Consider the following 17,117-nt stretch of genomic DNA (forward strand, 5'->3'; position numbering starts at 1 on the left):
CACAAACTGTGCAGTTGATCAAAATAAGTCAACTGATGATAATTCACATAAAAAAAAACTACAGCAACTAGTCAACCTTACTTCAGTCTACTTGTCGTGTCCTCTTCAAGTCTTTATCCAATTAGACCAAAAGTCAAAGTAGCTTGACAATGAACCTACTAATACTACATTACATTACATTTACAATTAGACAACTCCACAAACGTCAACACAATTCAGCACAATCTTGATGTTCTACCATCCAACTTGTTGGGACTTTTTCAGAAGGAATGCAACAAAAAGACACATAATTACAGAATTACTTGGAAGATGTTATGACAAACCAAGGCCTAGTTTCCTTCATTTTGAGATAAGTGACTCAGGCTCAGCCTTCCTCCCAGTCGATGTCGTCGTCTTCGTCACCCGATGCAGTGGCCTCCATGTTCAAGTCGGCGAGTATATACTTTTCATCTGAACCTGAAACAACTGGTATTTAATTGGAACTTCAGTATGGTTATTGCACTTGACATAAGTTACAAGTAATTTACTATGATTAGTAACAATCAGTGGACGAAGTGAACCAGATACAATAGGAAAAGTAATATCAGTCAAGATGATAATCTTTGGGTGACCGACACTCGGAAAATGCATCAAAAATTTAGAATGGTTAGTGCCCACAACAAATCCACACAAGAAAGGAAATTTGAGATTTTACTGCGAACTGTTAAGCTATATATGAAGATCATTAATTAACATGATAGCAAACAATGAAGATGACTAATCAAGATTGACATACGAAGATGACTAATACTCTTTTAGAGACCAAAAAAAAATGTAGGAATCAGTAAGGTCTAAGGACAAAATATTAGCAAGCCAACCAGAACAAATTGTTGTATCACATTAGCATGGATTGAAAGTCTTGTTTGGTTTTCATCAACACGTATGGAATTTACCATCCAACTCATGGACCAAAATAGAAATTACGTCGGTATGGGGAGATTACATGTTCAGCTCCTGCCACATAATAACCACAAACTATACAGCCTGTATCAAGTGATGTGAGCCTTCCTCTTGGCCCTTATTGAGTGAGATTAACTCCAGCAAAGTGTGCAAGTGGAGATGGCATGGGGATCAAAAGAACAGATGTATTTTTTATTCCTATTTGGCATCATCAGCAAAGAAGCACAATCAATAGAAGTCAATGTCATTGGCACTCCATTATCACTAGCTCTAAAATCCATATAATTATTTCACTTTTAGTAATAATATCTATTAATATCAGATAACATCAAAGTAATTGGAGCGGTCGACAATAACCCACACTCAGGTTATAATATTATATGTATATAATCTGAAATTAGTTATTAATAATTTTATATATTACTTACTTATTAATTTTTAAAATTAAAATTAATATGAATAAATTATATAAATACCATATAATAAATCTCAACAAATTAATTGATGGTAATAATAGGTTATTAATTGTATGATATTTGTGAACATTAGTGATGAATTAAAATAACTATTCAAAATTCATAATTGCATTTGGAGTACCGTGCTTACATACAATAATATAACTAGTAACGATAAAAATTATATTTTATCATAGATTCATATATTAAATAAACTTATATTTTGATACTAGTAGGAGCTCTGTGACCTAAAGATAAAGTTGTTGCTTTGTGACCTAAAGATCACGGATTCGAATCCTGGAAATAGTCTCTTGCAAAAAGTAGGATAAAACTGCGTACAATAGATCCTTTTCCGAACCCCGCATGGCGAGAGCTTCGGGGTGCCCTTTTTTAGGAGCTCTTATTAATTAGATATTACTGGAAAAATCTATACCAGTAAAAGGTATGTTATAGTATGTTTTAAATACATTTTAAAGATGTTTTTACGAAACATTAACCCACTGATTATGAAACCACATTTTTCTTGTTTTTTGCATGTAAACTGGCAGACTGGGAAAAGATAGTAGGGATGGAACCAACCACAACTAAGTTAGCATGGTCCAACCTATGTGAGCTCCCTTAAAAGAAAGTTGAATTGAAACTTGCAGTAGAAACAAAAGGGAAATGGTAAAAAAAAATAAGGATCAGAATTGCAAACAAGGCAACAGTCTAAAAAAGGAGAGAAAGGTATAATCTTATACACATTTTTAGTGAAGGTATATTAAGCAGGCAATCACCTAACATGTTAAACCTTTAATAAGTTTTAAAATATCAAAATGGCTACTAAACTTTGGTATGGAAGAAAAGAAAGAAATGCATTTACGTGATCTCATACACAAACACGTTCTGCTACTAATAACAAAAATTGCAGTGTGTGCATGAGCATGTGTGCATGTATGTTGAACATGCGCTGTTAGTCTGTTACTACAGCACTCAATTGCATGTATAGTGTGTGTCCGCATGCCCATGCAAATATAGTTATTTTTTAGAAGAGAGAAATAAACTTGTAGGTGGGGCATTATTCTCAATGTACATTCTCTTTTTTCTTTTAATAGTAAATTGCCACTCATAAATAAAAAACTGAATGAGAATGAACAAACCAGCAGGTGGAGCATCTTCCCACTCCACATTATCCTCCTCATAAACTCCTCGTTTAGCTTTCTTCCCTACTTGGCGTTCTGTTTCAGAAACACCATCATAGTCAGGCATCCGAGCTCTATCGATCTCTTGTTGCATTCTTAAAGCTTCTTCCTGTTCTTTCTGCCTTTTTAATATAGCTTCATAATATGCCTTTAGATACTCATCCTAAAAGAAACATATATATTGTAACAAAACAGATTGTATATAGGTGGCAATCAGACAAAGACCAAATGATTGCAATTTCAATACTAGCCTGTATACTCTTTTCATCTTCTTTTGTATCTTTTGATTTTTTGTCATCGCCAAGTTCAGAACTTTTATCTACATTAACGGTATCTCCTCTTTGTTCTTTTGTTAGACTCATTCCTTCTTTAATCATCCATGGAGGTATAACCTTCATTAACGAAGTCTTTTTGTCAGACTCATCATCTTCACCCTTTACTTCTACACCAGATAAAGCAACTTCAACCTGCAATTAAATTTAACAGAACATGGAGAAACATATTTGTTAGAAGTCCGACAAAGGTTTTACTGAAAATTTATACAAACAACTATTCACTGTAAATGCACATAATGGGAAAGACAACAGCTATAATCAGCTAAAATATGCTAAATTATCTAGAGTTCACTAGTGCTGCATCTCAAGATATGCCAAGTAGGCTCTTTGTAGCTACTCTAAGCCTTTATAGAGTATCAATCATCAAATTCTACCAATTTGATTAAATGCATCAGGATCTAGTTTAAAAATAATAAAAATAATTGAAATAACAACTGCTATTTCACAACACACTAGATGAAACCATCAACAGTAAGGTGCTTCTAGCTTACTCCTTTATAAATTGGTACACACATGTTCTTTGCATCATATTTCTCTTCCCATCATAACTTTTGAGATGACTTCATCACCGACTAAATATGAATTAAGTATACTTGCAAATGTGCTCATAGCAGTTTCACTATGTTGACATCGGAGAGGACAGACAAACTTCTCATCTCCAAATTTCTATTTACTAATGAGCATATGGATAATACACAATTTCATTTTTCAACTTTTCAATTGAAGAACTATAGTCCTCGGCAAATCTACATTCTACATACAAGTGCTATCAAGAAAAATTCAAATTATAGTTTTCTATTTCAAACTTCAATAATAAACTTCCAAGAATAAGTGTACTCAACACTCGGATAATAAATCTGTTAAAACCTTCACATGGCATACATGAAGTAAAAAATTTAAAGTAACTGATAAATTATGGAAAAAAGAATAAGAAGTATTGTTACTTTTGTCTCCCCAAGAAACGGCATTGGTGTTCCACTATATCCTTGCCCTTGAGAGGATTTGGTTGGATCCAGTGCATTTGCATCACCATTTGCACGAGCAGCTGCATTTGCCCTAGCTTCCCATGCTTGCAGACTTCCGAATTCAGGAACAGGCAAGTCCTTCACTCTTGCAATCTGAACAGCCAATGGTTTAAGCTGCTCCTGCATTTGAATCAGTTTCAATATACTTGTAATGAAAGTAAACAGTACATGTTAAAGTAGTGATATGTCTCTTTTAGTGCCATACCAGAATAAGTTAACAAATAATTGCTTATCAAATGATCTTACTTCGACTATTCATAGTGGTCGACAGATATAATTAGTATCATGTAAACATAAAATATATACAAATAAAATTAATGCAATAAATATAATTAATCTGTGTAACATGCCTCGGAGTATCATGCTTTAAAATAGCAACCATTGTTTCATTCTCCTATCTTTACAAAATTTCAAATGGATTCTATCAAACTTCAGGAGACAAACTAGTTATCAATATAATATGTTAATTAATTCTAGACTAATTCCTAATTTCATTATTAGGTTCTATTTTTGCTAAGACCATAATTTCCATTGATTCACTGCAGCACATCTGAAACTGCTATCAATTCTGTGGCATGTAGAGAACTTAAATCCCCAGTCAATTTGACAAAATCATATCTGTACACAATATTGCAGTATGTTAACCAGTTATCCCTGACACATCAAACAGATTCTGGTCTCCCAATAGTTCTGCACACATCAACTTTACCAAATATGAGAAGGTATATGCTATCTTACACAACACTGTAGCAAATTGTTTATCACATTACCCAGATTTGTTTCAAGTAGAATATGAGTACAGCAAATAGATAGAAGAAGTGAGTAAGTAGTATTTATTTAACCTCCATCTTCTGAAGCATGTCCTTCAATTTTTCACGTCTCCGTTTTCTAGCATTGTCGTCACCATCTCCCATTTCCTCTGCAGCAAGCTTGTCACTCTCGGCAACAAGTTCACCATTGCAGTTTTCACAGTGAAAATACTCATCAGTGAGACTTACAAGTTGTAGTGCGTCGAAAGCTGAATACCTGAATAAAAAGTCAACAATCCCACAGTAGTGCACCGAAAAACAGATTGATTTAGAACGTTCTATACAGAGATAGTTGTTAACTAATTACCTTCTCCCGCAATTGGGGCATATGTATTCCTGAATGGTATTCCTGCTGTCTAATTCATCCTTTATCTTTTTCTTCATCCGATGCATTCGATATCTTACAACATCATAGATCTACATTTCATAGAAGTACAAGGTGCAGATTTGAAGAACACAAAAAACACCTTGACATAGAGAGATGTTACACGAAAAATTAAACATCTACAAGTTTAGCAAATTTTAAAAAGGTGTATACAGTAATATGAGGGTGAGTTTGAGGCACTGCAAAGTGCATGTGCAGCACACGGATGCTTAGTCAGCCGATCTTGCTATCCATATTAAAAAGAAATTAAAATAATGCTACAGAGCAAAATACTACAAAACAAGTACAATGGAATATTTAAGTTGACAGCAAATAATTAACAAAGTAATACGTTAAAAGAATTTAAATCTACCACCCAATTTATCAAATTATTCATTTTTATCCAATCATCAGAATGAAAATTTTACCTCTATCCCACAACATAGAAGATTTATAAGAAAATCATCCATATGTGAGAAATTTGGTGTCTAACAGATAACGTATAGAAAAATGGATATAAATGGTAGGGTTAATAGTCAAAACTCATAATTGTATATTGATTCTTAAAAGGAAATAACTTATGTAGCAAAATCCTAACATTATATACAATGTATTCTTCTTTACCAGAATCCTCACCATTTTTTGCTATATCAGGGCTAGAGACTAGTTTGATCAAATCATCCTTTATGTAACTATACCTGACTCAATCAATTTAATATGGACTCACTTATGTACTCAATCTCATAACAGCTGCAAATATAAGGGTTAATTTCAATTTGGCCCCTATATGTTTTACTTGATCTCAACTTGTCACACACAAAAATTTTAAATGAGCCTCAGTTAATAAAAGTGATCCAATTTGGCCCTTGAAACCCTAAAATCAAAATGGGATCCAACCCTTAAATCCGCAAATATGTGCACATGAACCACATGTGTGCATAACCATGTGGCAAAAAGGCGATTCACTCGCCCTGAGCGCCCCCGCATGGAGGAGGTATATCACAGGTGGCTACTAGCCATTAGTGCAAGTGGCCAAGGCATGGGGGAGGACATGCTCGAACGCGCCGAGTTTCAACCCCAAAACCTCATGTGGCAACACCCCATACCTCAACCACAGCACCGCCCCGAGGGGACTCGTTGCATAACCAGCACCATAAACAAGGATATTTTGGTCTTCTAAATCAGAAATCATTTTTCCAACACTAGCTTGCTTTGTTGCAATTAGATGAAACTATGTTGAGAAGGGAAGATTTTGCATTTGGTAGACCATAACCATGACATTTGTACGCCAATTAGGCACATACAGAACTGACGTTTAAAAAAAAAAATTGATGGACATTGTTGATGAATATAATCACTGATATACATATATTTAAAATATATATATATATATATATGGACATGTCAAAACATATAGAATATGAACAATCTGAATACATGTGAATTATATTCCATATATTTTATATGTTCGAATTGAAAAGTAAAGAAATAAAATTATAATTGAGCCTTAAATAAATTAGTCAACAACTTTGTACATGAACTGTGCTTTGTTCATGAACATATATATATATATATATATTATTGAATGAATATAAATGGCTCTTGGAGTATCAATCTTGTTCAGCAACATTATGCTCATTCACAACCTGACATCTAATTCACATAAACCATATTGGGTCTCTTTCTAAATATGGTGAGGAACAGGGTCAGGGTGGCGGAAGGGAGAAGAGCAGCAGCACCTCAACTGCTGGAGGTGCCAAGACCACCAGCCACAAACCCAAGCACGGGGGGCAAGGCGGAATAGAAATGGTCTGATTTATTCTCTTCGAACAGATTATTTGAGAAGGAGAATGAACTGCAATTTCTGCAGCAAACTACTGAACGCATCGCCTTTGAAATAGATGATGTCGACACCATTAAACAGGCAGTGGGAGAATGCTTGATTGGACATTTTGTTGGTTGCTTTCCAAGTTGGCGGGGAATTCATGCCATGGCAAAGCAATGGAATGTAGATTATGATGTTCAAGCTCATAAGACGATATGGCTCATGTTCAAAAAGTCCTACGTGGTGGTCCATACATTGCGCTTGGATGGCCCTATATCTGAAGCACTTACCGAAAAAAAAATTCTTTCAAAGAGAGGCACTTCATGGTCTCCCAGTTTAGGTGCAAATTTTGGATGTCCCATTGGAGTGTTGGACAGTTCATGCATTGAGCAAGCTTACCTCATTAATTGGGCGGCCATTATACACTGACCAATTAACGAGAAAACAGGAACGAATCAATTATGCCAGAGTACTTATGAAGGTGGACATAACAAGAGAACCGTCGGATGTCATTCCTACAATACTCCCTGGAGGCATAGAGGTAGATCTTCCCATTCACTATGAATCTAAATTCAAATTTTGCCTTACTTGGCAGTGTAAGGGGCACTATCATCCGCGATGTGACATCATGGGTGGTCAACAACTGGGGCAAGGGTCTTAACAAATGATACCACAACAGGTGCCAGCGGAGAATCTGCATCAGAGCTTAGTGATATCGGATGGAGCTGATTTAGTCACTTCAAATGATCAAATGAATGACGTAGATACAAGTGCTGCAAAATCTATACTCCCAGGTGATGGACAGCCAGTCATTGAGGAGAGAGTGGCGTTGATACACTCCTTGGTGTGGAGGTTGTTGTTACTGCCCCTAATCTAGGGGGCGGACGAGGATGATGTTGTCCCGTCATTGAACTCACTTTCTATTGACCAGCCTGACTTGTTGGGCAGTGTTCCTGTCCTGCATGATGATGGCGGAGAGGGGATGTGGAATATTCAATTTCAAAGAAAGGGATCCGGCAGGCACAAGGTCAAGGGTAGCCACACAGAGATTGATCGAATGCAGCCAAGTCACACCAACACTGCTTTGCCAGTACAAGATGGGACACAACAAGTTGTCCCACACATGACCAGAAACAAAGGTAAAGCTGGTGTCCAACATGATGAGAGTAACATGCAAGTACATCCAGGGGCATCTACTAGGAGAGATGAGGTTATTGCATCGGTGCGAGGGGGAAGAAACAAGTCAATTATAGACGGCCTAGGCCGTCTCAGGTTTAATGAAGATTGGCTCATGGAATATTCGAGGCTTCAACAAGGGCCTCAAGGTAGAAGGACTCTTTCAGAACCACAAGCTGGGAGTGTTAGGTGTGTTGGAGACGAAACCTTCAGTCATGGGATTCCAAAAATTGAAGATGCAATGGTTTCAACACCTCCAAGTGGCACAGAGGGACAACCCTGGAGGCAGAAGTAGGATTCTCATAGTTTGGGATGACCAAAAGGTCATTATGGAGATGTGTGAATGGCATGAGCAATACGCACACTGCTTGGTTACTTGCAAAATCTCACACCGGATATTTGCAATCTCGTTTGTTTATGGATAATTATCTTTAGTTGGTCAGAAGGCATTGTGGGAAGGGTTACAGAACATAGCTACCAATATGGATCATCCTTGGTTTGTATTGGGAGATTTTAACACTTTTCTCTCAACCAAGACAAATGTGGTGGTATTCCGGTCACGCAATCTAGCATAGCTGATTTTCAAAATTTTGCATCCTCGGTCGGTTTGGAAGATCTGACCTGCATGGGCTGTAGGTATACATGGACAAATGGGCATATATGTGGTAAGTTAGATAGGGCTTTGATCAATAAACTTGGGTTGGAGACTAAGCTACGTAGCTTTGCAAATTTCATCTCACCGGGCTGTCTTTCACTCGGCATGCATAGTGTCCACTCTGGATGGTAATACCCATTTTCCTAAGCCATTCAAATTTTTTAACATGTGGGCGAAGCATGAGAATTTTCCACGGCTTGCTGAAAGTAAATGAACAGAGTACAATGAGAGGATCCATGGCACTGCTCAATTTCATCTTGGGCAGATATTGAAGCTTTTGAAGGCTGATTTGCTACAACTGAATGTAGAGCACTTTCAGCACATCACAGCAAGGGCGGCTGCTGCATGCCAGAGGCTAACTTAGGTTCAAGAGGCTGGCCTGTCCCTTGGTGCACTGTCCGACACTTACAAAGAACTACAACACACAGCAGCTCATCTAAATGCCGCAAAACATAGCTTCTGCATGCAGCATGCAAAATTGGCATATGTTAAGCAAGAGGATCGCAATTCTTTCTATTTTCATAAACTAGTAAAACGAACTAACGTAAGGAATGAGATCATGGTTGAGGAGAAGGTAGATGTTGTTCAGTCCTTCACCCTTCACCGAGCATTTTCAGTACTTGTTAGGCACGGCCAGCACAAGTTCGGATTTCCCTCATGCATGCTTGCAATTTGGACGGACACTTGGGACTGATCAGCAAGATTTTGATGGTTCGCCTCCCAACTGCTGGAGAAATCAAGGCAGCACTTTTTGATATAGGGTACGAGCGAGCACCGGGCTCGGATGGCTATAGATCAAAATTTTCTAAACAAGCTTGGGATTCTGTTGGGGGAGATTTTACCAAGAGTAGCAAGCTACTTAAAAGATGGAACCATACTTCAATATCTCTTGTTCCCAAGACAGGACATGCTTCCAAGGTGACAAATCTCCTGTTGCACAGTCCTCTACAAGGTGATTTCTAAGATCTTAGTGAGTTGAATGTTCGGTGTTATAGATCATCTCCTTCACCAATCTCAAGGTGCATTTGTGGAAGGTCACCTCATCACGGACAATATTCACTTGGCTCAGGAGCTTTTTCGAGGATACAATAGGAAGAGGATTTCTCCGGGTGCATCGTGGAGATCGATCTCCAAAAGGCTTTTGATTCAGTGCATTGAGATTTCTTGCGAAAAACCCACATCAGATTGCACTTCCTGGATAGATTTGTGGCATGGATTATGGAGCGTGTGGCTACCACATCCTTTTCAGTAGCCCATCAAAGGGGGGATGTTTGACTTGTCTATCGCCATATCTTTTTGGTATTTGTGTGGAAAGATTTGGGAGACAGATACAGCAAAGTATTAGCTATCCTGGTTTTCACTTCCACCCTCGGTGTGCCCATCTCAAACTTGCTAACTTGGCTTACGTAGATGATTTACTTCTTTTCAACAATGGTAATGCAAATTCAATGGGAGTATTGACTACATCTTTATAGGAGTTTGGTGCGGCATCAGGTCTTCAGATAAATAGATAGAAATCATGTATCTACCTGGCAAGGGTTGATGATGCAACACGTATACAGGTTTTCAGGAGGGTTCCATGCCATTTGGGTATCTTAGGATTCCTCTTGTTGCAATAAGACTTTGAATTTATAATTATAGCCCTTTGTTGGATTAGACGGATTGATGCTTCGCCTCGGAAAACTCTATCTTATGTGGGCAAGGCACAACTTATTATCTCTGTGTTACAAGGAGTAGAGCGCTCCTGGTTATCTATCTTACCACTTCCTATGGGTATTATTGATTGTATCTACGATATATGTAAGTCTTTCATATGGACGTCTAAGCACCAGCCGGTCTCCTAGGTTGACATGTGCAGACCAAAGGATGAAGGTGGCTTGGGATTTCAGGATATGCGCGCTTGGAGCTTGGCCCTCCTGGCTAAGGTACTATGGCGAGTACAAGCCAAGGAAGTCGCGCTTTGGATAAAATGGATGCATCACACTTACTTGAGGCACACAGATATTTGGTCCCGGGAGGTCGCTCACACGGACTCTCTACTGATCAAGCGATTGCTCCTGATACAGGATCTTCTCCTTTCGATGGCTGGGGCACCAGAGGCTACTCGACAGATGTTGGTGGATTGGGGATGATGGTGTGGCACCCTAGTCCCAAGAAACCATAGGTTCGGATGGTGTGGAAGACCAATGTTCAGCTGAGTCATGCAATCACATTCTAGATGTTGGCGCAGCGATGTCTTCCCACCAGAGACAGGCATGACTACTTGGAGGATCGACAGTGCACTTTCTGCCGTTAAGTGCTAAAGTCATAGAAGCATCTGTTCTTTGGATGTCCTCGCTCTAGAGTAGTGTTCTAAATAGTAGTTGAGGCAACAGGAGGCAGGCCTCAATCACACCACCTTGAACCGCACCACCTTGTGTTTATGCAGCGGTAAAATGTTTCCAATTCAGACTTGAGACCCAATGTCAGGCCCACGCGACGGGTTCAGACTCATCACTGGGCTCAAGCGACACGTTCGACGTTAAAACGTCGAAGCCAATCGCCGAATAGAATAGGTTTTTATTAAACTTAGGATTTAATCAAAACTTTAGATTAATAATTTTAATCATGATTCAAATAATTTAAATAACCTTAATTAAAGCCCAATAAAATTAACCTATTAATTGAAGTCTCGTACTAATGGCCTACGTAGACCAATATTTTACCAACTAGAAAAGCTATTAATTTAATATAGTGCATATGAAAAATAAGGCATGAAATGTGCTCCTTCACTAGATATGGTTACAGGGTAGAATGGATGCCTATTTCTAAAATAGGGGTCAGAAAAATACCAATAAAACAATTTCAAAATAAGAATCCTAAAATTACTCGCCACCTATCAAGAAATGTATTGTGTAATGTAGAAACACATGAAACACCAACCCAATAGATGAATAAACTCAAAGGGAGAGAAAAGTTATATAAGGTGATGCCAATGTTCATTAAAATAACAAACTCGGGCGCATGCCCGCAAGGGCAAGGGGTCAATTCCCGACGAGTGCATACCCTCGTAGAAAAAAACCCTTCCACCCTCTAGCCACTTGTGATTTACCTCCCTTCACACAACCTGGGGACAAGTTGTGAGGGACACCTTGGGTGAGTGTAATCAACTTTTGCTACAATGCTACAATTAAAATAACAAACTCATTTTTCCATCCCAATGAGATGTGATTATAGACCATGGGCCAAGTTAGAATAGAACAGAGGAAGTAAAGGTTTGTAAAATACCTATATTCAGAAGCCTAGCAATCTTAGACTAAGATTAGATGATTATATCCTATGGAATGAATCAATAATTGATACAAGAAGCAGCATAGATATCGCAAACAACCTGTGCATAGTCCAAACAACAGTAAGAATGAGTGTGCAACTTCATCTTCTCTTCAACATCTTTAGCTATTTGTTGGCCAGCACCTGTGGCCGCCACGGCTGTACTAAATATTTTCGCCCCTTTAGCCGACTGCAGAATTTGAATGGCATAAGACAAGTTTAAATACGGCAGAGTGTCAAAAAAGTATCTCTAACATTGTAGAATGTTTTTTTCTATGAAGCACGGAATCTTATGTCAAAATTCTTCAAAGAAAGAGAATATCTTCTTATGATGCAAATTTGCCAGAAAATGATATTCGTTGTTGTTAACGCTGCTACAAGCGCTTTGTAGTTTGTACTCATCATACTGAGGTGGAATTAATTTTATAAAAAACCATTTCACAGACTAACCTTTCAGCTCCCACGCTAAAATATAGTCATTATTATTAATTTCCACTGGCCTGCATATGGCACATATATCGAAGTGCATAGGTTCTCTGAACCTTTTGCTATGCATTAATCCGATATATCAAGATTAGCAATGTTCATATTCAAAAAGAAACTGCCAACTGAGTAGTGACATCAAAACTTACCGATAAAACCTTGACATTAGATTGAAACAGTTATATAAAGATTTACATAGTAAATATTTATGACAGAAAAACAATGAACATAATGTTGGTGCAACATCCCTCACGTCAAGGTTGACCTGGTTGACCAAGCTGAGTCTTGGTTTGAGTTTAGATGTTTGACAATAAGAAATTGATTGAAGAAGAGTCAAGTAGGTCAAGGTTGACCGGATACTTGACTGGGAAGTCCGAACTGGGATGTTAGGTAGAATGAAAGTCCTGGTGAGTGAAGCCAGGTGAAAGCCCTAGTGAGTGAAGCTAGGCAGATGGAAAGCCCTAGTGAGTGAAGCTAGGCAGATGGAAAACCCTAGTGAGTGAAGCTAGGTGAAAGCCCTAGTGAGTGAAGCTAGGCAGATGGAAAACCCTAGTGAGTGAAGCTAGGTGAAAGTCCTGATGAGTGAAACCAGGCAAGGGAAAATCCAGATGGATCAAGGATGATCGGACATCTGGTGTTGGGAAGTCCAAGTAGGTCAAAGGATTGACTGGATACTTAGCATGAATAGAAAAGTCCAAGTGGGTCAAAGGGATTGACCAGACACTTGGTAAGGGTGGTCGGATGCTAGGCATGGTGTACCAACAGGTGAAGGTTTGGTAGGCTTGGGACTTGGTTTTGGGCAAAACCAAGTCTTGGATCGATCGATGGATCAATCCAGAGCTAGATCGATCGGTGGATCGATCCAAGCCTTTCCTAGCGAACAGAGAGTCGGATCGATCCGTGGATCGATCCGGATGTCCCAATCGATCGGTGGATCGACTCATGGATCGATCCATGGATCGATCCGGCCTTTCCAAGCAGGCTCCGGATCGATCCGTGAATCGATCCAAAGCCTCCCGATCGATTGGGAACATTCAAATCGATCGGTTCTGGAAGGATCTTGGAAGTTCTCCAAGTCAAGAGGCGGATCAAAGCCAAGAAGAGAAGCTAGGGTTAGGGTTTATACTCATTGTAAGCTTGTATTTCTTGTATCCTTTCCCTCTCTTTTTGTATTGAGTCTTGTAGGGCTTCTCCGCCCTTGGTAGTTACCATAAAGGAGAGTTTTATTTAGTGGAGGGTGTGTGTGTTGGTGTGGATCCTTGGATTAGTCACCTCTTGTGAGGTGGATACCAAGTAAACCAACCGTGTTAGCGTTGTGTGATTGTTTCTTTGTATTTCCGCTGCACATCGTTGAAGAAACAAGCAACGCCGAGCAACGAGCGAACGCGACGAGCTATTCACCCCCCCCCCCCCCCTCTAGCTACTTTTGGTCCTAACACATAATTTATGATTCCCTAATGGACCTATTTTGTACATATGGATATACAAGAAATAAAATTAGGCTAAGATGACTTCATGATGACATGACAATATGCAGCAATAATGGTAAGGGAATCATTGATAAAGCAACGATAATCCAGTAAGTCATCATGATAAATCAAGATAAAATTGAGGAAAAGCAGGCATACCAGGGGCACAATCTCAATCATAACACCCTCACACAATCAAGGAGTTTCAGAAGATAGATGATCGAGATTACATAAAAAAAAAAAATTCAGATTGTCGCTTAACATCATATTGGATGATCCACTTAGTCTAATGGTGAAAAATCTATGTTCTTTTAATATTACAGCTATGTGAGACATATCCATCAAAACAAGAGTTTAGAATTATTGCCCACCAAAAGATGGAACAAGACAACCCTATCAATGATTACAAGCTCTTACGAGATTACAAGTTGTTGGGTATAGTTTTCTGGATGATGAACATGGTTCAAAGTAAACCCAAAGTAATACACGCAGGCATCTAATGATTGCATGTGATGCCACAATGTTAAAGCAAGCAACACAACAATTAAACAATAGGGATCATGCAAAGGACTTTGACTACTAAAGGATGAAATAGTGGTAAGAAATTCATGGATTGAATGGAGTTATGACATGAGGGATGATGAGCTATCAATGAAGCTCTACCCCCTAGCATGAACACAAACTTCGGCGATGAAATTGTTTCCACCAAATGTTGCATGGAAGAAGGATGATACTCCTAAATCAAGTTGGTTTCAAATCCTCATGTTGGTGGTGAGGATTTAATTAGTTGTTGATGGTAGTGGTGTTGCTACGGCATCCCTATCAAGTGATGCCTCAACTTGTAGAGACAAACACCTGATCTACACAAGTGTGTGTGCTCTGATTGGGTCTTACATTGTCAAAATCAGGATTGAAAAATACTTCTGGGCAAGGTATTTTATGGTCATTGTGCACAAAATGGAGAAAACATAAGGACTACGCAAGAACCATTGTTGATGAGACCTGCCTGAGACAAACAGAAAGAAAGCAGCAGTCTCTCATTTGGACAGCAAGTACTTTTGCTCTGTGTAGGCAGCAACAGCCACAGTCTCATAATTAGTTTGCTTGCATGGGAGTGTGGCACCGCAAACTTGGTTTGAGGCTTGGTGCTTGAGGATGTTGCATAACTTGTATTGTAGGCACAGAAACAGATCCAACCAGTAGCCCAAGTGTTTGAAGATGTCAAACACACATAGAAGATGTAGAGGACGATAACAGTATTAATGGGAATTATATTGAGAAGTGAAACAAAAGGCAAATAGCAGAACTGTGGCTTCGAAGAACTTAAAGACTGGTATAGGAAACAAAACATAACTCTGAAATTCCATAAACATTCAGGTAAAGGCCCTATTTATGCAGGCAGATTCGTTGCAATAATGGTAAGGACTCACTCTACAAAGTAGTAATTTAAGATGCTACAGTGACAACCTATGATGATAAATAAACTAGAACCGAGGCAAGTCAAAGAGAATCGAGCAAAAAATGTAGGGGTATAATCTACTTAACATTCATAAGTTAAATACCGATATCATGTACTCCCTTTTGAATTGGAAGAAGAAAGTATGGTAGTATTTATAACAACCCACAATTAGACATTAAGATAACTTTGCAATGAGAAAAAAAAAAAGGCAAGTATAATTAGTACCAAAATGGCTCATAATTATTTAATCAAAAAAATAATGAGAGTATTAATCGGGATTTTATAGCAACAGTAAATTAAATAATAAAAAGCACGTTGAAGCTAGCATGAACCATCCATTTGTAAATGCTCCTTCATATGGCCATTCTTAGTGGAAATTAACTCAGATTATATGTAACAGATAGTGTACAAGATGGTGAGCTATCTCCAGAGGAGAAGGAATGCAAAAACAGCATAGATCAATTGTGACAATAAGCCTAACCAATCAAGTTATTTAACGAAAAGGAACCTCTTTCCGGTGATCTCTCATGACCAGCTTCTCCTCTTCAAAATATCGTAAAATACGTCGAAGCTGCTTTGCATGAAGCTTCAATGTTTTTGCCAAATCTTCTTCCCTCACCCACTGGCGTCTGGTAAACACAAGGATGAATATATGCCAATCTACATTTTGATCATAATTATTAATCCATAAAGGAAATCAATGAAACAACATAGACATTTATATGTTGTAAAAAAAATTGAAAACTTCCATCTCGAGGTAATAAACTATTTTCCTAGCATGCTTATCTTTTTTTCACTGTCACCTAAATTATGTTGCACTAAGAGGAGCCTAACACGTATCCAACATGAGCTAAAAGTAGTTGTGCAATGGCACACCTCCCAAAAGTCTATTTAGACCTTGCTTTCTATGGTAGAGAGGATTTTCTTTCGAGACAACTCACTAACTCGATCCTATTGAAACCCACTTAGTACAAAGACTTGGGTTCAGCTGAATTACGCTGGTAAAGGATTTTAACATTTCCAGCTAGTGAAAACTAGTCCATTGTTTCTACATTTGGAAATTTCATAGCTATATGGCATATCCAAACAACGAAGGAAGGCTAGTCCATCTCAACCAGACACCTCTACTTCATCTGGGAAGTCAACGAAGGCCAAACGTCCGACTAAGGTGAGGTCGTACCTGGTAAGGGCGTCGAGAACTATAACGGCCATGCCTCGGTTGTCGCCTCTGCCGTTCTTGGGCTGGTTGTCTCCCTTGAGAGAGACGTCATCGTAGAACGCCCTCGCCGCGAGCTTCACCAGCCTGAACCCACAACGTGACCCAACATCAACAAGGCGAAAAATTAAAAACCGGCATGAAGAGAAAGGACAAAATAAAACCCTAGTCTGCCATGCGAGGAGGAGGAGGAGGTAGAAGACATGGAAGAAGTGACCTGGTGAAGGGATCCAAGCTCATGGTGGAAGGAGAAGTAGAGGGAGCTCAGCGCAGCCGCCGTCAGTCCCCTCTGAGGCGGTCGTGTGGAGAAGGATCCGGTGCTCTGGTTCTTTCGAATAAGATGACTTCGAGGGTGTCGAGCGAGTCAATGCTTGCTGCTGTTTTGACTAATTTACCCCCGTGCTTTGGGAGAAAGCA

At 38.9% G+C, this 17,117-nt stretch overlaps 1 protein-coding gene across 4 annotated transcripts; it reads right to left on the reverse strand.

Annotated features, from left to right (window-relative positions):
• Window positions 1–91: 91 nt before the first annotated feature.
• Window positions 92–17,078, reverse strand: LOC122045905 (general transcription factor IIE subunit 1-like). 4 transcript variants are annotated; one of them, XM_042606332.1, is made up of 10 exons: window positions 16,918–17,078; window positions 16,665–16,787; window positions 15,993–16,113; window positions 12,135–12,263; window positions 5,052–5,161; window positions 4,778–4,961; window positions 3,855–4,055; window positions 2,827–3,042; window positions 2,534–2,738; window positions 92–456 (listed from the first exon to the last, which is right to left on the reverse strand). In XM_042606332.1, the coding sequence occupies exons 1-10, from the start codon at window positions 16,938–16,940 to the stop codon at window positions 365–367; spliced, it is 1,404 nt and encodes a 467-aa protein (XP_042462266.1). In that variant the 5' UTR covers window positions 16,941–17,078; the 3' UTR covers window positions 92–364. The 4 variants fall into 4 exon arrangements, with proteins under 4 accessions (XP_042462266.1, XP_042462265.1, XP_042462264.1 ...); XM_042606331.1 differs by having other exon boundaries at window positions 92–465; XM_042606330.1 differs by having other exon boundaries at window positions 16,865–17,010.
• Window positions 17,079–17,117: the final 39 nt, after the last annotated feature.

Source organism: Zingiber officinale, chromosome 2B (genome assembly GCF_018446385.1).
Source record: "Zingiber officinale cultivar Zhangliang chromosome 2B, Zo_v1.1, whole genome shotgun sequence".
Lineage (NCBI taxonomy): Eukaryota > Viridiplantae > Streptophyta > Magnoliopsida > Zingiberales > Zingiberaceae > Zingiber > Zingiber officinale.